At 36.9% G+C, this 23,614-nt stretch overlaps 1 protein-coding gene across 1 annotated transcript in view; it reads right to left on the minus strand.

Moving 5' to 3' along the window:
• Positions 1-1,774: 1,774 nt before the first annotated feature.
• Positions 1,775-23,614, minus strand: part of LOC127834814 (remodeling and spacing factor 1-like) — a 29,936-nt gene continuing 8,096 nt past the window's right edge. The window contains exons 6-18 of the mRNA XM_052360872.1: positions 21,156-23,254; positions 19,973-20,197; positions 19,123-19,336; positions 15,733-15,789; positions 15,186-15,271; positions 14,170-14,274; positions 13,015-13,094; positions 12,247-12,455; positions 10,842-11,030; positions 8,365-8,515; positions 7,118-7,281; positions 5,924-6,278; positions 1,775-5,489 (exon numbers count right to left, since the gene is read on the minus strand). Of these exons, the coding sequence (XP_052216832.1) occupies positions 3,272-5,489; positions 5,924-6,278; positions 7,118-7,281; positions 8,365-8,515; positions 10,842-11,030; positions 12,247-12,455; positions 13,015-13,094; positions 14,170-14,274; positions 15,186-15,271; positions 15,733-15,789; positions 19,123-19,336; positions 19,973-20,197; positions 21,156-23,254 (6,152 nt within the window). The 3' untranslated portion in view covers positions 1,775-3,271. The remainder of the gene's footprint in view (positions 5,490-5,923; positions 6,279-7,117; positions 7,282-8,364; positions 8,516-10,841; positions 11,031-12,246; positions 12,456-13,014; positions 13,095-14,169; positions 14,275-15,185; positions 15,272-15,732; positions 15,790-19,122; positions 19,337-19,972; positions 20,198-21,155; positions 23,255-23,614) is intronic.

Raw genomic sequence — 23,614 nt, forward strand, 5'->3', positions numbered from 1 at the left:
TCTACCTGGGCAAACTGTCAGTGCAAATACCTCCATCCAAACTTAAAGAGTTGAGGAAAAACAATTTTTCAATGTAGAAAAAAACAAGTGATGTGTTTGTCAGAAGCTCAATGCCTCCTATTGCGCCACTTTGAAAAAAAAAAAAAGCCCTTTTAAAGCTTATTACTTCCCTTGGATTGTATTTTCTACTTTTGACCTTGAAGGATGACCTTGACCTTTCACCACTCAAAATGTGCAGCTCCATGAGATACACATGCATGCCAAATATCAAGTTGCTATGTTCAAAAAAGCAAAAGTTATGGCCAATGTTAAAGTTTTCGGACGGACGGACAGACTCACTGACAGACGGACAGTTCAACTGCTATATGCCACCCTGCCGGGAGCATAAAAACAGACAGCTACCTACACACATTATTTCAGTGCCTCTATCAACAGGTATTAAGCCGATCTTTTTTTCTATGTTTAGTAAATGTGACTTTGACCCAAATAGCACCAAATAAAATCCCATGCTAGGTCCATCACTTGCTTGCTACATTAAAAGTTCCACCAAGATTGGTAATTGCAAACTTAAGCTATTGACCTGAAACTGCTTGTTTGATGCCGCCTTCCATATCCCAATGTATTTACATATACCAGGATTTTCTACATCAGTGAAATATCTGGTAAAAAGGAATAATGTTGTTCAAGTTTCAATTTTTTATTTTAGCTCAATTCTACTTTTGTTTTATGGAGACACCCAAGTCTGTGCGTGAAGGAAAGAACCACCAATATGTTGGCAATGTTGTCATTTTGAAATTCTAATCCACCAAAACGAGGATTTAATCTGAGACCTCCAGGTTGCAAGTTGGACACTATTGCCATTACTGTTGTTATCCACAACTTGTCCTATTAGCTTATCAAGTTTCAATTACAATATTGCAAGTACGTCTTAAGCGAACCGTTTAAAACAAGTCTTGAAACAAGGCATGATCAAATCATTAATAAGTGATTAAAGAAGCACCTCAGAAATACCCTGTTACCGTGTTCAATTAAACTCTTCATTTGTATATGAATCAAGAAAAGTAAATAACTATTCGTAAAATAAGTTTGACATAGAAAGGGAGGAAATCAGCTGAAAAGAGGGAAAATCACACCCCTGAATATGACTTTATTTTCTAAACAAAAGAAATGTAGGTGAAAATGTTAGATTAATATGCAATGCAATGGAATATCTTGAAATTAACAATACACCTAAAATATTATTCTTTGCAGACTTCAAAAAGCTTAAATCACTCTTTGATGGTAAATTGTCTTAAAAACCTCATTTTGGACCACTGCTATTTCATTGGATAAAGGTATTTTACAAGTATATAAACAGTAAATAATCGCAACCTTTCTAAGTTTAACAAGAGATTGCCAAGAAATATTGACCCCTACCGGTGAAACTCCACCATTGTCAGTATTTTTTAACTAATATTTGTTGCCATAGCAACCAGAAGTCTTGGCGTAGGAACAAAATGAAATGATGTGCATAATCTCCATATTGCCATCTATCCATGTTTCAAGTTTCATGAAAAAATATGAAGAACTTTTAAAGTTATTGCAGGAAAAGTGTGACAGACAGACTGACAGAGCGCAAACCATAAGTCCCCTCCGGTTTTACTGGTAGGGGACAAAAACAGAAAAGGTGGCAAGTGTGTCGTCTTTTGTCATCATTATTAAGTTTATGTGTCTAAAAAATTTCAAGAATAAAAACAACTTGACATTCATACCTGAACAAAAAACAAACAATAGATTTCATTTTTAAACACAATACTCATATTTATTGAAGAAAGGAATGAATATGGTATACAACTACTCATACAATAACTATGTAAACAAAATATATGTGAAGAAATGTAACTTTTAATAAAAATATGTAAATAACTAAAAATGTGTGTATAATCATTGCTAGGTTTTTTAATAATGTAAACTGGCATCAGCATATTACAAAAATACAAAGAACAGAAATTATGGGGAAAAAAACTTGTGGTTTAAGAAATGAATAGTTCAAGATAATGCCTTAACATTATAATTCACGTCAATCTTATAATATTAAGATACACATTTGTACAGAGCAAAATTAAAATTCTTCACTTAGTAAAGACAAGCTCCTTATACCAAAGTATCATTCATAAATATGGGTATTGACAACATTGAACAATAATTCAAATACAAGTATAACTATGCCCAGCATAAATGTGTAATGCACAATTCTTATTATATTTCTCATTTTCTAAGTAAAGCCAATGAAAAAATACTTGACATCATAAAACATCAGTGACTTGATAAAAGTGGTGAAGCTAAACTACGAAATGCAACAATTTGAACTAACCACATTTCTTTAGTAAAGCTGAACAAACATTCCCATTCTATAATGTTTGTAATGTAACTCATTTCATCATGCTGTAATCTTCCCTTGTAACACAAAATAACGGGCTGGTTGATCACTGATTTTCATTTTTTTTAACACGTCATTAAATGGATCTATGTAGAAAATTGTCATAATTATTTGGAATAGTGTACCATAATTAAATTCCCAAGACAATACATAAAATAAATGCTCCCTGGTTCAAACCTGGGGACCTCAAGAAACAAAAGAATGTTCACAACGACTACACCACGCTGGCTTCTGAATGTGGATGGTACCATAGACTATACCCTATGTGGATAATACCAGTCTTTTTATAAATAATCCATAAGTAGCGAAACAAATGCTTTATTATTGTCCCTATTTTGATTATCATCAAGAAGGGTACAAATGTACATACATTTTTCATTGTTTTTTTTGTATTTTCTGATATTATGCTTAATATAATACATTTATTTATCTTTGAATCTATAACATTTTTTTTAGACTGTCATTTTGCAAAAATTAAGAATAAGTCCCTTTAAAAAGTTAAATAAATAGTGTGAGCTTTTCTTAAAACTGTTGCTGTTTCATGTACATGTATAATTATTTTAACACTATTTGTTAACAAAAACAGCAAAATTGCTGATCCAAATGGCACTTAAAAAAAAATGAAAGCATACATTATTATGTATAGATGGAACATTGGATCTGCAAGTCATAATGTTCAACTTTTTTAAACTTGGATTGGTCTTAGGACTACCAATCCGATAACGAGCCCAGTAGCTTAGCAACAATCTGACCCAGACGAGATTTCAGAGTATGAAGTTTATCAAGTAATGTACACATCTTTTGACCAAAGCCAGAAATGCAATATTTTAAATTGTCTCCATTTACACAGCCTCACTTGTCTTTGCACAGGAATGAAGTGTACCTGTCAATATCCGAAACCTCTGCACTATCTTCCACTTCATTGGAATCCTGGCTGGACTTGAGAATATTGTCCATCATGAAACCCCTATTAGGGGTTTCCATTGGCCCTTCTGGCCTGGGACTTGTGCCCGAGCCATGCAGTAGAGCTGGGGTGGCAAGACGAGTTGTTGGCCGGAGGGGTTGAGTGGGGCTAGACATTCCCTGGGGCGAAAAGGGCTGAGAATTGGGTGCCCCTGAGTAGGGTGGCTGGGAAGAGTGGTAAGGACCGCCATGTGGGTGCATGTGTGGGGGATAATTGTATCCTTGCATACCTAGATGGTGGAACTGTTGGCCCATGCTGCCTGGATGTGGATGGGATGGGTGGGGCGGGTGATTCATAGCACCACCAGAGCCGGGATGGGTTGGATACTGATTGGGCCCAGGCCCTGACCCCGGGCCAAACATGGGGCCCCTCTGGCTGTGATGGTAGGGTCCTTGGTTTCCATGGTAGCCATGGGGATACGGACCATGTTGGTATGGCAACTGAGTACCCTGGGGCCCACTGAAGCCATCCCCTGATGCCATATCAGACCTATAGCCAGGAGGGTAGTAGCCAGAGGAAGGTCCGTGCTGTGAGTGAGGTACGTGTCCCATGTACTGGCCGGAGTGCTGGTAGCTGTTTGGGGACATGGGACCATGGTTGGGTGGGTAACCAGCTTGTGGGCTGCAAGTGGGCATGCCAGGTTGACCCTGGTAAGGCCCTGCATGCATGGCACTGTACTGACCTGGTGGTGGTGCACCTTGGTTACTGTAAGGCTGAAATCCTTGTGGCTGGGAATTCATGCTGCTGGGAACGTTGCTTCCGTAATTAGCATGAGAATACGGCTGGAAGCCACTTGGCTGTGGACCAGAAATGACTTGGTTTCCCATTGCCATTTCTCGCAATCCTTGTAATGGGTTCATTTGATCATGAGGTCTTTGCTCACTGCTGGTGCCATCAGACAGATGCTTGTTTTCCACTATTACTCCTTGGCGAATTTCGGGTTTTACCACACCAACTGGAGCATTTTGTTTATTCCTCACAGATAAAGGGCTGTCATCTTTGACCTTGTCAACACTTTGATTTGATTCACTTCCATCTTTTCCCATACTTTCCGCTGTTCCGCTTTCCTCAGTATTACCCTTTTCATCCACATTATTGCCTTTTGCTACCTTCTTACTCTTAACACCAACATCTGCTTTCCCTTCTTCACCTCTCTTCTTTTTTGTAGGTTCTTCACCTAGTGTTTCTTGGCCGGTATCTCCCAGGTCAGCTTTCCCTTTCACTTTTCGACCTCTCTTTTTTGGTGTCACCTCTGGAGTTGTGGTTTCAGACTCTGTTTTTTGTTTCTCTGCCTTTGTTTTTCTGCCACGTTTTTTCTTTGGAGTGGTCTCTTCTTCCGATTTCATATTTTCATGTGTTGTGACAGTTGGAGAAACAATTGAGTTTTCAGGAATTTTTTCAAGAACAACCACTAATTGAGCATGTTCAATAACTTTATTTGGTTGGATCTTTTCAACAATTTTTTCTTCATCTTTACTTTCAGTTAATGATTTTCTTGGTGACTTCCCACGTTTCAATGGTTTTGCTTTCTTTGGTTGGGCCTGTTCAATAACTTCTTCTTCTACATCTTTACTTTCAGTACTTGATTTTTTTGGTGCTTTTCCACGCTTCAATGGTTTTGCTTTTGTACCCTTTTGTTCCTTAACTTTTTCATCTCCTACCTCAGCAATTGTCTCCTCAGGTTTCACACCTTCCTTAACAACTTCCTTCAGAGTTTCCTCTACCACCTCCACTACTTTCTTCACATCATCATCATGGACTTCTATCTCTTCCCAGGCCCCGGACTCATCATGTTCACTTTCTTCAGTATGCGATTCATTTACATTTGGTTTGGAATCATCTTTCCCAGCAGTTTCTGCCGCTTCAACCTTAGGCTCTTTAACAGTTTCCTCCTCGATTTCCGTATTCTCACCCGAATCGGATTCGATTACCTTTTTCTTTGGTTTCCCTGCATTTTTCTTGGGTTTTGCTGTTGATACTTCATCCTCACTAACCTCTGTAGCAGAAGATTCTGTAGTTTCTTTGTCACTCATAGAATCTTCTCCGCTATCTATTACATTTTTCTTCTTAGTTTTCACTGGCTCAGAATCACTGGATTCAGCATACCTACAATGTACAAGTATATGAAATAAAATCACACGCAATAAAAGCACAAAGTTATTGACGATAAGACCAGATGTGTTTAGTATTTACTTAGTTTGAGGGCACTTAAGCAGGTATCAAAGCATGATTGAATTTCATAAAAAATGCGTAACAAAGAGCTTTAAGATATTTCGATACTTAGAGGCAATAAAAGAAAATCCAGATTTATATTATAAGTATGGTTTATTAATAAACTGTTCTTTAACAGAAAACCATTGTCAGGCACTAAAAAAAGGGAGGTTAAATTTTAAAATTGAAAGCCTTATCGAGAGAATGTTTTTAGAAAAATTACAAAATGGAGACAAACAAAGTGTCTTTAGCTTGAAATATTGAAAACCTTATTCAGGGGCTAATATGCGAATTACATGTAGCAAAGAGAGCTCTGAATTGTACTTTACCTTGCAGTTTTATTGGGAGGTTTCTTTCCTTTCTTAGGAGTTGCATCCTCCTCCTCTGTTGAATCGTCCGAACTTTCTTCAGATGACGACACGTTTCTTATCCGTTGCCTCTTTCCGGAGCGAACTTTTTCTTTTGCAGAAGCGGGTTTTTGGCTCTTTGCCAATTTTTTGTTCCGTTTCCGTTCAAAATCAGAATCAGAAAGGTCCGAGGAATGGAAAGACTCGTCATCATTATTCTCAATTTCTGTTTCATCGCTGTCGTAGTCTCTGTAGCTGACAGGTTTACGCCTGGCGCGCCGACCTGACCTACGGGTGTCTACTTCCTCCTCTTCACTTTCATACTCGCTGTCAACAACTGAAGTCAGAAAATGAGAATTCCTATACATCATATTAATCTCTTTCAATTTTAAATACAAAAAAGAGAAGCAAAACATTGATAGAAAATGTTTCAATATACGTTATATAAAATTATTTATAATTTCCTTCTAATGAACTGGTATAAATAAAGTGTATATTACAATATTAATTTTTAATAGTGCTTGATACATGACGAACATCTCTTACTTTGGTCATTTTGTTTACACTCCCTCATGACAATATCGTAAACTGCTACAGCAAAGAGCAAATTGCAAGTTTCTCTGCTTTAATTTTAAATTGTTTGTGTCTACAACAACAACTGTAAATGAACCTCATGGACATCTCTTGTATGTATTTAAGATTATACTTGTTTTGTTTGAACACAAGTGACACAAAATATGACTTCATACTGAATTCAATAAATATCCTCTGTTCACCAGATTTAAGCATTCTGGGCAGACAGTTATGGCAGACATTTAGAGTTATTGACTATTTGGACACAGCTTCAGTAAAAAAATACAACAAGAGCACTGCATAACGGGTGCCAACGATCAGCTGCGAAAGCTTGTCAGATTTTTTTTTTTAGAGGTCACAGTGACCTTGACCTTTGACCTAGTGACCCAAAACTGGGTGTGGTGTGTAGAACTCATAAAGGTGCATCTACATATTAAGTTTCAAAGTTGTGAAAGCACTTTGATTTTAGAGCCAATGTTAAGGTTTTAGCACGACGGACGACGAGCTGGCTATGACAATACCTCGGGTTTTCTCCGAAAACAGCTGAGCTAAAAATGCTTGTTTCAATAGAACAGTACTACACTGTTTTGTTTGAACACTCACCGAAATCGCCTCTGTATCTAGAATATATTCCCCGTGAGCGACCATTCCTCCTGGTCGACCTTCTGGTGCCGGTTGACCTTCGTTGACATGAAATCTCACTTTGGTCACTAACGTCCTCACTTTCATAGTTCTCCGAAGATTTAGTTGCTTCAGAGTCTGAAGCCCTGTTTTGTAAACCAAACATGTGAGCTCTTAACCCTCACCCCCTTAGAAGCGAAAAGAAAATGGCTATGTGTAAACAGCATAAAACCAGAACAACGCGTGAGTAACTCCCAGTCTTTTCAGGTTTTATGTTGTTTGCTGCTCCTCTTTATCGAAGGGTTGGAAATGAAGCCTTTCATAAAACTTGAATCTAGTACGAAAGGTCTTTAATTAAATTAAGCTTTCTAATGGACAACAAGTGCGTCAAAATGCGTATCTAAGTGGTAACATGTTAATGCATAGGTGTAAAGTGTTGTTCTACATTAATTTAGGTTAAAATTTACTCAACACAACACTTTACACTTTAATGATATTTTTCGTATAAAAAAGGTCTCTTCTAAATGAAAATTCAATGAAGGCAGAAGTGTTGTCCCTGATAAGCCGATGCAACCTGCACAGGGCCGTTCTGGGACGTCACTTAATCCATTTGCATTTACCCTATTTTTCTCAGCACGCAGCTCATATCTTATGTTCTTCCTGTCCAAACATCAGACACAAGAGTTTCACATTTTGATCAAACAATTAAATTACTCCAAAAAAATCACTAACTTAGATAATACAGTAATTTCACACTTCACCACAAAATTCTTAAATTTTCGATCTCTACAAAAACACGTATTCAGAAACTGCAATAATTTCCCATTGAAACCTCAAAATTCATACACTTTCAGTCTTCAAAAAATCATTTTCCGTACTCAGAAACTAGACTAATTTCACATTTAAACCTCAAATTCATAAATGTTTGGTCCTCACAAAATCACTCTCTCAGACACTACAATAATTTCACATGTAAACCTCAAAATTTATATATTTTTGGTCTCAACATAATCATGTTCTCACACACTATGTACAATAATTTCATATTTTAATCTCAAAATTCATTAGTTTTCTATCTTCACAAAATCACTCACTCTCTCAGACACTACAACAAGGTGAACAATTTCAAATGTAAACCTGTCTCCACAAAACCTCTTAAATTACACTACAATAATTTCACATTTAAACCTCAAAATTCATAACTCTTCCATCTCAACGAAACCACTTACTCAGACACCTGATAATCGTCCGTGTCATCATCGTCCACTTCCTCATCCAGCTCAGTGAGACGGGGCTTACGTTTGCGTGGCGGCTTCTTGGCCTTCTCTTCCTCATCAGAGACCCCGAGAATGTTGGACATGTCCTTGCCACGGCTGATACCTGTGTGAAGAGACAATCAAATGAATGTTGGACATGTCCTTGCCAAGGCTGATACCTGTGTGAAGAGACAATCAAATGAATGTTGGACATGTCCTTGCCACGGCTGATACCTGTGTGAAGAGACAATCAAATGAATGTTGGACATGTCCTTGCCATGGCTGATACCTGTGTGAAGAGACAATCAAATAAATATTGGACATGTCCTTGCAACGACTGATACCTGTAAGAAGAGACAATCAAATGAATGTTGGACATGTCCTTGCCATGGCTGATACCTGTAAGAAGAGACAATCAAATGAATGTTGGACATGTCCTTGCCACGGCTGATACCTGTGTGAAGAGACAATCAAATGAATGTTGGACATGTCCTTGCCACGGCTGATACCTTTGTGGAGAGACAATCAAATGAATGTTGGACATGTCCTTGCCACGGCTGTTACCTGTGTGAAGAGACAATCAAATGAATGTTGGACATGTCCTTGCCACGGCTGATACCTGTGTGAAGAGACAATCAAATGAATGTTGGACATGTCCTTGCCACGGCTGATACCTTTGTGAAGAGACAATCAAATGAATGTTGGACATGTCCTTGCCACGGCCGATACCTTTGTGAAGAGATAATCAAATGAATGTTGGACATGTCCTTGCCACAGCTGATACCTTTGTGAAGAGACAATCAAATGAATGTTGGACATGCCCTTGCCACGTCTGATACCTTTGTGAAGAGACAATCAAATGAATGTTGGACATGTCCTTGCCACAGCTGATACCTTTGTGAAGAGACAATCAAATGAATGTTGGACATGCCCTTGCCACGTCTGATACCTTTGTGAAGAGACAATCAAATGAATGTTGGACATGTCCTTGCCACAGCTGATACCTGTGTGAAGTGACAATCAAATAGACTTAACCCTTTAATTAATACTCAGAAACACATTTTGAAGCGTTTGTAGTACATTACAAAATCTAATTTTATTTACGAACTTTCTTAATGGATTAAAAGGTTAAACGCATTTTCAACCCTTAGGTACTGATCAGCAGCAAACAGCATGAAACCTTAACAGACTGCGAGTTATTTGCTTAATGGATTCAAGTTTTAAAAGCTCATTTCCAAACCTTAGAGGCAAACAGCATAAAACCTGAACTACTCACAGGCTTCTCTTGTTTTATCCTGGTTGCATATAGCCGTTTTCACTACTCCCTCTCTCTCTCTCTCTCTATAGCCACTTAATGAAATAAAATGTGCATATCGTTTGACTGCATAAAATGAAAACTAGTAACCTAGCAGATACATAATCAATATACAATTTGGTAAACATATTGCTTTACAATATTTTATTGCTGTGATTTACTTTGCTTATCAATATTTCAAGATGAAGGACATTTGCAACGTTTTGTTGACTAGTACAATTCAGAAAGTAGCCAAGATTTTTTATCATACACCGTTCATGTCCATGCCATCCAATAACCAATCAGAAATCATTAAAATAAAAAAGTCAAAATCCGTACTGAGTGCAAATTTCTGGAATATTGGTTCTTAAATGATCACCCACTCGCATTTCCAGAATAATCCGGACATTTGACACCTCTGGTACTCACTATACATGGAGATTTGACTTCCTTTGGTCACACTGTACCTGGAGGCTTGACTTCCTAGGGTTACACTATACCTGGAAGCTTGACTTTCTTAGGTCTTACTATTCAAAACATGACTGCTTAACTTTTTTAGGTCACACTATACCTGGAGGCTTGACTTCCAATCCAAGGATTACACTATACCCGGAGGCTTGACATCTAAGGGTTATACTATACATGGAGGCTTAACTTTCTTAGGTCACACTATTCCTGAAGGCTTGACTTTCTAAGGTCACACTATTCCTGAAGGCTTCTCTTTCTTAGGTCAAACTATACATGGAGGCTTGACTTATTTGGGTTCCACTATTCATGGAGGTTTGACTTTCTTATGTCACACTATACATGCAGGATTGACTTTCTTATGCCACACAATACCTGGAGGCTTAACTTTCTTAGGTCACATTATACCTGCAGGCTTAACTTTCTTAGGTCACACTATACCTGGAGGCTACACTTAACCCAGAGGCTACGCTATACTTGGAGGCTGACATACAATATACATGGAGGCTACATTATACCTGGGGTTACACAATACCTGGAGGCTACACTATACATGGAAGCTACACTATATACCTGGAGGCTACACTATACATGGAAGCTACACAATACCTGAAGGCTACACTATACATAGAGGCTTACATACACTTTACCTGGAGGCATGCATACACTTTACCTAGAGACTACACTATACCTGGAGGTTTGACTTTCTTGGGTCTGGGTTCTTTAGGCACACTGAGGTCCTCCTCAATGGCATCCATGATGAGCTCGTCAAACTCCTCGAATCTGTAGCTGACCTCTTTCTTGGTGCGACAGGCACGCTGGACAAACCTTTGCTTGGTCTTGTGTGGTTTGCTGGAATGATGCTTGTGTCTTCTGTCATCTGCAGTTAAGGAAATAGGATTTTAGTTCTTATTTGATATTGCACGTTTGATTTTTTTTTAATTTTGTTTTGTCATTTAACCTATAATTTATAAGTGCAAATGCTACTGATAAGATTGAGGCATCTTAAAATATGCCAAAAAGAGCCTAATCTTGCTTCACAAACTCATATTAAATGGCTTTAGATTGAGTTGTGTGTATGAGCTGCACTCAGGGAAAGGGGGCTTCATGCATGCGCATAATGTTTTGTACCAGATTAGCCTGAGCAGTTCACACAGGCTTACAAGGGACAACACTTTCTGCTCTTAACAAATTTTAAGTTTTCTTAACAAAAATTCCAGTCTAGGCAGAAAATGTCATCAATGATAAGTCTGCTCTGGTGAATCTGGGACGTCACTTTAAGCACATGCATTTAGCCCCATTTTCACAGAGAGCGGTTCAAATGTTAAATTCCCATCTTAATTTGGTTCATATTTAATATTCCCATCCATCTTGTGTACCCCATTCAAGCAAAAGAAACCCATGTGCTTCTCAATCCAAACCTTCCGATCTCTCTGAAAGAAACCCCTGTGTTTCTCAATCCATACCTACAGATCCCTCTGAAAGAATACTCTATGTTTCTCAATTCATACCTTCAGATCCCTCTGAAAGAAACCCCTATGTTTCTCAATCCATACCTTCAGATCCCTCTGAAAGAAACCCCTATGTTTCTCAATTCATACCTTCAGATCCCTCTGAAAGAAACCCCTATGTTTCTCAATTCATACCTTCAGATCCCTCTGAAAGAAACCCCTATGTTTCTCAATTCATACCTTCAGATCCCTCTGAAAGAAACCCCTATGTTTCTCAATTCATACCTTCAGATCCCTCTGAAAGAAACCCCTGTGTTTCTCAATTCATACCTTCAGATCTCTCTGAAAGAATACTCTATGTTTCTCAATTCATACCTTCAGATCCCTCTGAAAGAATACTCTATGTTTCTCAATTCATACCTTCAGATCCCTCTGAAAGAAACCCCTATGTTTCTCAATCCATACCTTCAGATCCCTCTGAAAGAAACCCCTATGTTTCTCAATTCATACCTTCAGATCCCTCTGAAAGAAACCCCTATGTTTCTCAATTCATACCTTCAGATCCCTCTAAAAGAAACCCCTATGTTTCTCAATTCATACCTTCAGATCCCTCTGAAAGAAACCCCTATGTTTCTCAATCCATACCTTCAGATCTCTCTGACTCGGAGGTTGACTCAGACGCGCTTCCGGAACTTTCCGTGGAGCTGGTTCCAGTTTCTGACTCGTCGTCACTGTACTGTATAGGTCCTCTGGCTCGCCCTGACCTCCCAGCAGGACCCCTGCCCACTCTCTGCTGTTTGGGCTCCTTCAGTACGTTATCCAGACTGACAGACACAAAGGCAAGCCTCTCCTTTCTGAAACATTTAATAGTTTCCAATAAATGAAATTATTACAAAATTGTGTGTGTGTAATTTTTTTTGGTTTCCCTGCTGTATTAACCCTTTTCTACTTAGATACGTTTTTCAACACATTTGAAGTCCCTTTAAAAGTTAAATTTAAGTAAAGACCTTACTTACTAGATACAAGTTGTAAAGGCTTCATTTCCAACCCTTAGATACTGATGAGCAGCAAACAGCATAAAACCTGAACAGACTGCGAGTGACTTGCAGTCTGTTCTGGTTTTATGCCGTTTGCAAAATGCCATTTTCACTTTGCCTCTGAGTGGGAAAGGGTTAAATGTACAAATGTATTTCAGTCATGTCTGAAGCAGTTTTACCTACACATTTCCGAATTTTAAGATGCACCAGAAGAGATGAAACACATATTGTTGAACTTCATAAAAAAAGACAGATCTAAAAATCAAAAGGGAAAATACTGAAACCATCATAAGTTTAAACAACATTAAACAATGGAGATAGGCCAAAATAAGTTTAATTAGCTTTTTCTGGGTAGCTCAAAAAAAGTTTTGCATACCTTTTGATCATTCTGTCATTTTTCACAATGGCCTGGTCTAGAGATTTTAATTTCTCCTCCAACTTTTCAGTGAGCATAGCCTGTGAACAAAACAACAACAAATCTCTGAAAATTGCCTGGTTAAATATACCGGTATGTTTTATTTAAATGTAGTTATAGTAATATCGAGTTGTGAAGCATAGTAATTAACTTAAAAAATTTCTTTACCTTTATTTTATTTATTTGTAAGGAAATCTCTTTGTTAACATATATCATTCCAAAAGAGAGTTTAAACATTTAATGTATCAGTCAAATCTAAATGAAGACACATATGTAAAGATAATGTTAAAATAAATAATTTAAGACTGTAAGTACACTAGATAAATGACCCCACCTTATGGATAAACGATGTAGACCAAATGTGTTGCACACATCTTTTATGTTTTAATACTGTTAAAGAGCCTAACACTCTTGTTAGTATAAACAAGATCCAAGCACTGCAATAGTGTGCACACAATTCCATGCATGTCAAACAATGGCAGTAACGTACATTTTAGTAAACACTGTTTCACAATAATTATATCCCATATATTACCGACATTATCTTTAAAAGGCCAATTGCGGCCAGCATAGTTCCAGACCAGCCTGCACAAGGGTGTAGCCTAGTCTGGAGCTAGCCTGTCTGCTATAAAGTCGCTTAACCCTTTCAGTGCGGGAACCGAATTTTAAAGGCCTTTGCAAACAGTTTGGATCCAGATTAGACGCCACAGAACGTGGCGTCTCATCAGGATCCAAACTGTTTGCTATTCTGAAAGTATTCTTTGAAAAAAAATCAAAGAAAATTCTAATTTTAGAAATTCAGCAGACGACATTTTAGCAGACGACAAATTTCCTAGCATGCAAAGGGTTAAGGTTTTGAGGTCTCATTAGCTGACAGGGTTTCTCCATATCAGACTGTGTGTATGAATAGGCTGGTCTGGAATTTTGCTGGCCTCATATGACAAAGTACCCATTTTTGCATGACACAGCTAATATTTACAAAAATCTTTCATCTGGCATGATGCCTAATGGTTTATCCCCCTGCATGTGCACTCAAAAACAAATACACTTATATAGCGCAACAATTATTTTTCAATATTCAATAACGCTCAAGAACTTTATACACTATATACTAACATGTTCACATGGTGGACAGAACCAATCTCCCTCTGGTATCACCATCAACGGAGGTCGGAGACAGGCCGTGTGGTAGCCTGCATCACACTTGTCACATAGCAGGATCTGACAGGGAAAAATGTATATTAAAATAGGTCACATTGCAGAATCTTACATGAGAAATGCATATTAAAATTTGTAAAATAGCAGAATCTGACAACATTTTTCACATAGCAGAATCTGGCATGGGGAAATAAACATCACTTTTCACCAAGGTAACAAGGAAGCATAGCTTGACTATATTTCCCGTTTACCACTCAAATACACACTTTGAAGCATTTGTAGTCCCATAGAAAAAATATTAAGACCTTTCTTACTAGATTGAAGTTTTTAAGCCTTCATTTCCAACCATAAGGTATTGATCAGCAGAAAACAGCAGAAAATCTGAACAGACTGTGAGTTTCGAACAGGCTGTTCGGGCTTTATGCTGGTTGCATACCGCCATTTTCACTTTGATTTTGCACTGAAAAGGGTTAACCTGCCACTTGTGACCTCCCTGGCACTTATGACCTTCATTCGCATAAATTTTACTTGGATTGTTTCCTTTCCTTTGTGCATTATTCTATTTATTGTAACCGTATTGTAACATATTCGCGCATTTTCAAGCATAAAAGTAATTGCCAGGTTTTATAACAATGTGGTCACACTAAACAGTGCTTTTTTTCACCATTTTAGGAATGCATTGGGAAAATTCGCTGCGTTTTGACTAAAATTGGGAAATTAGTGTTGTTGCTCTTTTGCCAAGAAAATGCTTCAAATTGAGAATAGATTTGTTTTCAGTATTATTTTTACTAAGGTTGAACTTATATGGCTGGATGGAAGATGAACGAAATATTCAAATCTTTTTTGGAAACATTTAATTGGTAATTTTTACGTCCCATTTGGGATTTTCTTTTACTTTTTTCCATTAGGGATAGGGCATAATACCGGACCTGATTTTTTACGAAAAAAAACACTGATTGTGAATGAACACTTACCCACTCAGGCTGATGAGATAGGTTACACTTCACACACGGAAATGCCTCCTCCTCCACATCTTCACACTTCTTCTTCCCGATCTTATCTACATGCAAATAGTCAAGCTTCAGCTTTTGGTACAGTCATTAACCCAAGATCTTTTTTGATGAATTCATATAACCGAATAAAAAAATCACAGGGCAATAATTTTCTGTATTTTAACACATATTAAGAAAACATACATAATTTATAAAGAAATAATTATTCTTAAAGTCATAAGACGACCTTTTCCAGAGAACAGTTAATAATACATGCCGTTGAATACATACTTTTTTCTGTTATTTTTCCATATAATAAATTAGTAATTTCTTTAAAATGCAAGACTACCACAACAAAAAAAGCAAAAACATTCTTCACAACAAACAAATCAAGTTAAAGCCAATGTTCATTACATATATCCAGCTTCACATTTAAATATATTTTTAGTTCAAATGAGAATAACTTACAAAGCATATTTTTCACATTATTCAAAATTAATTACAGATTACTGGTGAAATCGATACATACTTGATGTTTTTGCTTCAAATCTGAGGGCATTTCTTCCTTTGGGCACTTCTTCATCAACTGAAAAAACACACAAGAAAACTGTACTCAACACTACTGGCTAAGACAAAAACAGATATTAAAGTTGACCTCTGAACAATTCTGCTACACAATCCATTATGGAATATAGTTATTTCAAACTCAGCCTTTGATTGATAGAATTTCATGCTTGAAAGTAAAACAATTGAACCTCACTCTGAGAAAACAAGGAAGAGCACATGTGCCTAACGTGTTATCCGAGATTACTGTGTGCGACTACATTTTCTGTTTTTACCCTTTGCATGCTGGGAAATTTTTCGTCTGCTAAAATGTTGTCTGCTGAAATTCTAAAATTAGCATTTTCTTCGATTTTTTTCCAAAGAATACTATAAGAACAGCAAACAGTTTGGATCCAGATGAGACGCCACGTTCTGTGGCATCTCATCTGGATCCAAATTGTTTGCAAAGGCCTTCAAAATCCAGTTCCAGCACTTGAAGAGTTAACACACCCACGTCACCCTGACCTCATTTTGACCTAGACATTGACCTATTTAACGTGGCGTCTCATCAGGATCCAAACTGTTTGCTATTCTGATAGTATTCTTTGAAAAAAATCAAAGAAAATGCTAATTTAAGAAATTCAGCAGACAACATTTTAGCAGACGACAAATTTCCCAGCATGCAAAGGGTTAAAAGTATTCAAAGATGATATGCATACAAGTATCAAAGGTATGAAGCAAGCGCTATAAATGTAAGATGAATTGCGCAATTTTGGGTTCACCAAGACTTTGGACCTTTTCAATTACAGGGTTTTTTTTAGCCTGATTTTATTACCGAAATTCGGCTATGTTCCCAATCTCAAAAAGTATACTTTTTCCCCAAAATGTGGGCAAAAATTCCCAATTTCCAACAAAAAAAAAAATAAATAAATTTTTTTTAGAAAGAAGTGTCTAATGCGTATTTTATCTCAATTTTAATTCAATTACATCAAACAAAGTATTTTATGATTTTGTTCTTTTAATTTGAATGATTATAAAGAGTTATATCAAATTTAGTATTTCCCTAATCAGTGGACTTTTCGTGTGGAAAAAAAGGCCAATGAATTTATTTTCCCAATTTCATGAAAATGCCGATAAAATTCCCAATTCCAAAGCCATGGGCTATCTTCCCAAAAAGTGGAAAACAAGGGACAAAATTGTCACAAAACCAGGTTTTCATTGTGAAAAAAAAATCTAATAAAGGGAGAAAACTCAAACTGAACTTTTGAAATGACCAAAAAAAATTAACCCCCTTTGTAAGTTTGTTTTTTTTAAAATCTATTTTTAGTCGTGGCGACCTTGACATTGGAGATATTGACGTGATTCTTTCGTGGGACACACCGTCCCATGATGGTGAACAAATGTGCCAAATGATTTTAAAATCTCACAATGAATGACATAGTTATGGCCAGGACAAGCTCATTTATGGCCATTTTTGACCTTTGAACTCAAAGTGTGACCTTGACCTTGGAGATATCGACGTAATTATTTCGCGCGACACACCGTCCAATGATGGTGAACAAATGTGCCAAATGATTTTAAAATCTGACGATGAACGACATAGTTATGGCTTGGACAAGCTCATTTATGGCCATTTTTGACCTTTGAACTCAAAGTGTGACCTTGACCTTGGAGATATCGACGTAATTATTTTGCGCGACACACCGTCCAATGATGGTGAACAAATGTGCCAAATGATTTTAAAATCTGACAATGAACGACATAGTTATGGCCCGGACAAGCTTATTCCGCCAGCCCGCCAGCCCCCCAGCCAGCCAGCCCGCCAGCTAGCCAGCCCGCCCGCATTCGCCAATCTAATAACCAGTTTTTTCCTTCGGAAAACCTGGTTAAAAAACCTGAATTAGTCTTAGTCCAAAAGAAGGCAAAGGTCAAGGTTAAAGTAAGGTCAGGTAAGGTGAGTGGGTTGAAATTATTAACAGTTTCCCACTCAGAAGCAAAGAAAAAATGTCAATGTGCAAACAGCATAAAACCAGGACAGCCTGCAAGTAACTCGCAGTCTGTTCAGGTTTTATGCTGTTTGTTGCTCATCAGTATCTAAGGAACTGAAATCTTTAACACTTTGATCTAGTAAGAAAGGCCTTAAATAAAATATAATTTTATGAGGGACAACAAATGCATTAAAATACGTATTTAAGTGGTAAAGGGTAAAAAAAAATAACATCTATACACGTATCAAAGCTTTGAAGGAAAAATTATTTATTCCAGAAGAAATGTGTCAGTCAAGGTTAACCAAGAAGAAATGTGTCAGTCAGGGTTAACCAAGAAGAAATGTGTCAGTCAGGGTTAACCAAGAAGAAATAAGTCTCAGTCAGGGTTAACCAAGAAGAAATAAGTCAGTCAGGGTTAACCAAGAAGAAATCAGTCAGGGTAAACCAAGAATTTGGACCTTCTGAATAAGTCTAAGCTCATAAGTAGGTCAATGTAAAAGTAAAAACAAGAGCACCACTGAACGGGTGCCACTCTTGGCTGGGAAAACTTGTCAGAATTTTTTTTCTTTTTTTTTAAAGGTCACCGTGACCTTGACCTTTGACAGAGTGACCCAAAATGGGTGTGGTGTGTAGAACTCATCAAGGTGCATCTACATATGAAGTTTCAAAGTTGTAGGTGGAAGCACTTTGATTTAAGAGCCAATGTAAAGGTTTTAGCACGACGCCGGCGGACGGCAGACGGTGGACAACGAGCAGGCTATGACAATTTCTCAGGTTTTCTCCGAAAACAGCCTCGCTAATGAGGTCTGATGATGCGAGTGTTTTGATAGATTTGATAGTCATTCAAAACTATCCTCTATGCATGTATTAGAGCTTTTTAGGTTATTATTATTAATATAGGACAAAACATGTAAGCTTGGTTGAACCATGTAATGACTGAATGAAAATTATCTCATATTAGCCTGTATGAACTGTTAAGAACAACACTTTCCACTTTTATACAAAATAAATATTCAAAAGAGCCTCTCTTTAACAAAAATTCAGTGTATGTGGTGAAAACTGCACAGGCTTATCTGGGAAGACACTTAACATAAAAGGAGCCTCGTTCTAAGAAAACTGGACATAATGTATGTGCTTTAATGGTATTTTTTGTTTAAAGAAAGTCCATTTTTACCAAAAATCTAGTTTAAGCGGTTAATGTTGTCCCTGATTAGCCTGTGCGGACTGCACAGGCTAATATGGGACGACACTTTACGCACATGCATTAAGCCCAGTTTCCTCAGAACGAGACGCATTTGACCTAGTTTTTCCAGAAGAAGGCTAAATCAAAGAAATGTTTGTCAGAGGAGTACTGGCAGTCCCCGCAGCATGCATGACAGGGCACTTACCTTCTTTAGGTTCGCGTCTCTTCCTAGTGTTGGATTTCAGAGTGAATTCATCATCATCGAAATCGTCTGTGTGCTCTTCAGACTCGCTTGGTAGATACACAGGTGATGGTGACCTCTTGCGTGCACGCAGGGTACGAACTCTTGCACTTCGCCGCAATCCCATGTCCTCAGAATCCTCATTCTGTTCAGATTTGGATGGGCTTTCTTCACTCTTCTGGAAAATTTTGTGGTAAATTCAGATAGGAGTATTTAAATTCCTTTCATAGTTGTCAATAGTTCTTTATTGTTGTTGTTTTAAATCTATCTGATATAGTATATCAACATATTAACCATTAAGAAAAGATGGATCATCAAATACACATTAATTGTCAAATATAAAATAATACAACACATAATATTTACATTTTTCTGTAAATGCAGACAAACAACTAGAGATCAATTGGAAATCATATGAAAATTCTAGCTTTTTTCAAAATAAGAAAATCCACAATTGTTTTAGAGTGCACATTTTCAAAAAAACCATTTGTGTTACAAGAAATACTATTTCAAACTTAATTTAGGTTTGAGCCTCTGGGAGAAGGGTCAAATGCATGCATGTAAAATGTCGTCCCAGATTAGCCTATTATGTCTGCAAAGGCTTATCAGTAATGACTTTTTACCTTAACTTGATTTTGAAGAGACTTCATTCTGGAAGTGTTGTCCCTGATTAGTAGGTGCAGAATGCACAGGCTAATCTGGGGTGACACTTTACGCACATGCATTAAGCCCCATATTCCCACAACAAGGCTAAATTCTTTATTTATTACGACCCAACAAATCCCAGTTCATAAGTTCCTAGTTATAAACCGACCTGAGGTGTCTTTGAGTTTCTCCCAATTGGTACGACTTTGCCCTTTGGACTTCTCCCCACACCTCGGCCAGCCATGCTACTCAGAGGAACATCATCAGAATCTGATGAAGAATCAGTTGTTGTGGCAACAGGTCGCTTCCCACGCCCCTTGGAACTGACCCGCCCTCGTAACTTTGACCGCTTTGATGCGGGCTCGACGATTTCAATGTCTGCATTGTTTTCAGCCTGTTGAGAAAATATATTTGAGACGTGCTCTCAGAAAACAGAGCTCAATACATGCACCGGGGCTTTTCATCGGGAAATTGGGAAGAGGCCCTAGCCTTTCAAATTGGGAATTTCATGCGCCATAACTGCTCATTTTGGGTAGACCGTCTTTTAAAAGTTTTTGAAACAGGGTCTTTTTCATTGTGCAGAAGTATTTAAAGACACGTTGTGGTGCATTCTTAATCATATTAGAGCTCATTGCTTTCAATTTGGGAGATGCCCAATATGTCTAATTAAAAAAAAAAAAAATTACAATTTGGGAAATTCCTCTATCAATTTTGGGAAAAAATTACCGTATTTTCAATTGGGAAGGGAAGGGGCCTAATTTCGGCCCCTGTTATTTAAGGGTGAAAAGCCCTGTGCACGTAAAGAATTGTCATAGATTAGTCTCTGCAGTCTACATAAGTTAATCAATGATGACACTTTCCACTATAACAACATTTATTGTTGGAAGGAAGTTTCTTTTCACTAAGAATCTTAGTGAAAATCCAATTTAATCAAAACGTGATTTTCCTGATAAGCCTGTGTGGACTGCACAGGCTAATCTGGGACAACACTTTATGCACATGCATTAAGCCCCATTTTTCCGAGGCTCATCTGGAGTTGAATAATGACTCTATGAAAAAAGTTCACTTTCATGAGCAAATATACAAACTTGTAAAGCAATTTAAATACATTTGTGAAGATACTGTAATATTCATTAAACTGTGCAGCTACCAAACAAAAAATATATGATTACCAGTACCATCAGATGTATTTATTACAGTCAAATGTACATTTTTTGTAAAAATGCAATTTTATTAACTTACTTTTACAAAAACAGAGTTATTTACTTAAAAGTATACAATAGTCATCATATCAAAAGCACACTTAAAACAGATTTTGTGTTCCCTTTTTTAAAATCTTCATATTTACAGACCTGTCGTTTCATGGTTTGTCTTGAATGAGCAAGAAGACCTGTCAGTTTCTTTACTGGTTTTTCCTCTGGTTCGGCATCCCTTTCATCCTTAACTTCAGTCTTTGTTTCTGATGTTGCATCATCCACATCCAAGTTGTTGTCATTGTGTACAATGCTTGTTTCTACTGTTGCTTTATCTTGTTTGCCACTATCATTTTCTACGTTCTTAGTACTTTTATTTAATTCAATGTCTAGTGTTGCTTCATCTTTTATGCCACTATCATTTTCTTTCGTCTTGGTACCTTTATCTAATTCAACTTCATTTACTTCATTAATTGAAGATTTATTTTCCTTGTAAGTATCAAGAACATTACAAGTTGAGTCCAATGTGTTCACATCCTCTTCATTTATTTTCTTCTTTCTTTCAATTTCTTCTACCTCATCTTTGTGACTATCATCATGTTGAATTGCACTGTCAGCCTTGATAAGATGATCATTTCCAATGTTCTCTACTTTTGCTGTTTTCCTTAAAGCCGTTTTGATCTCCCTTTTTGTTTCACTCATGTTTTCATTTACAACCTTATCATCTTCTTCTGAGGTACTTTCTGAGTCCGTAATGTTTTTAGCTTGTTTTCTTTTTCTTGATTTCTTTATATCACAAGAACCATCTTTGTCATAATCATTTCTAATTTTCTCACAGTTATGAGATTCGTTAATACTTTCATCATTATTGACAGTTTGATCATCATCAAATTTTGTATTTTCACTAATTGGATCACAACCTTCCCCACTTAAGTGGGGTTTATTCATTTTCTTTTCATTTTGTTCACAATTATCTATTTGTTTATCACTATTGTGGCCTTTTTGAATATCACAAGACATTGATGGCGAACAATCACTTTCACTTTCTTTATCAATTTCAACTAGAGAATCTTTTTTACTTTTATCATCAACCGCCTTGGATGATGCTTTACTTTCAGGTTCACTAACAAATCCTTTATTTTCAGATACGTTTTCACTTTTTTCTTTATCAGTATCACTACTTTTATTATCTAATATCTTATCAGCAACAGATACTGCACCGCTCTTTTCATCTTCTGCTAATCTGTCATTCACTTTTTCATCTATCACTGGGACACTAACTGTGACATTTAACTTTGTTTCAGAAATAAACTCTGATTGTTTATTTTCATTTATGGTATCAATAATGTTTTGTTGAGTTACTGGGTCCAATATTTTAATTTCTTTAACATTAGTAGATTGTTTTTTAGACGCTACTGTTACGTCTGATACTTTATTTTCTATGACCGTATTACCTTCAATAAAATTATTTTCCTTTATGTCAACAGTTTTTTCATGTACAGTTTCTTCTTTTGGATTTTCAGGTTTGATTTGAGATGTTTTAGGTTCAGCAACATCATTTACTGTGCTTTTATCTTCACTTTCACTTACTTTTGATATCTTTTCTTTTGCAACACACTTCTTACTAACATCAACACTTTCACCTTTATCACTTTTTGATGGTTCATCAACTGCCGAAACATTTTGCTTTACAGGCACTATTTCATAATCATCTCCTTCAGCGTCTTTTTCCAAACCATTTCCACCATCTACTTCATCAGTCTTTGCTTCATCAGTCTTTGTTTCATCAGTATTTTCTGAATTGTCCGCAGTTTCAGATTTTAAAACTGGTTTGACATGTTTCTTTCTATTCTCAGCTTTTAAATTGTCAGTCTTTTCACTGCTATTTTCATCATCACTTTCAACATTCTCCTTTTTTTCGACCAATTCATCAGCTTGAGATTCATTTGCCATTTCATTCTTTGCATCCTTTTCCATATTCTTTTCATCATCTTTTAATTTACATATGATTTTCTTCAACTCTGATGCTTTCTTTTTCTTAAACTTATTTTGCAGCAATTTACTTGGAGACTCCGATTCAGGCTTGCTGATTTTTAACAAAATTGGTGGTTTACTTTCACCGCTTGCAATTTGAGTTTCTGAATCAGACAGTTCCAGTTTAATAGTTAAGGGAGAAGGGCCTATAGGAGTTCTCTGTTTGAATGAGTCCATGGAATCATCATTGCTGTCACTTGCCGGCTCCGATTTTAGGGAACTATCTGAATAATAACAAGGCAATAGTGTCATAGTCACTTACAGGGATTTCAAATGAAGCCTAATTTTGCTTTTTGATGCAAGCATTAGGCAAGTGTCTCACATTTGACTTTTCAACACTACTTGCCTTGCATCATTTCCATGCAATTGTTACAGTAAAGCTCAATCAATAATATATTAAAACAGAACAGAAATCACATAGCATTTAACTAAAACATGTATACCAAAAAACATTTTCATTGCATATAAATAGTTTGCACAACCAAAATAACTATGCACTTTAGTATTTGACCCATGAAATATTCTAGCACAGGGTCATTTGATTCCTGATTTTTTAAATATTTAAATCCCTCCACATACTAGTC

This window comes from Dreissena polymorpha, chromosome 6 (assembly GCF_020536995.1).
Source record: "Dreissena polymorpha isolate Duluth1 chromosome 6, UMN_Dpol_1.0, whole genome shotgun sequence".
In the NCBI taxonomy this organism is placed as follows: domain Eukaryota; kingdom Metazoa; phylum Mollusca; class Bivalvia; order Myida; family Dreissenidae; genus Dreissena; species Dreissena polymorpha.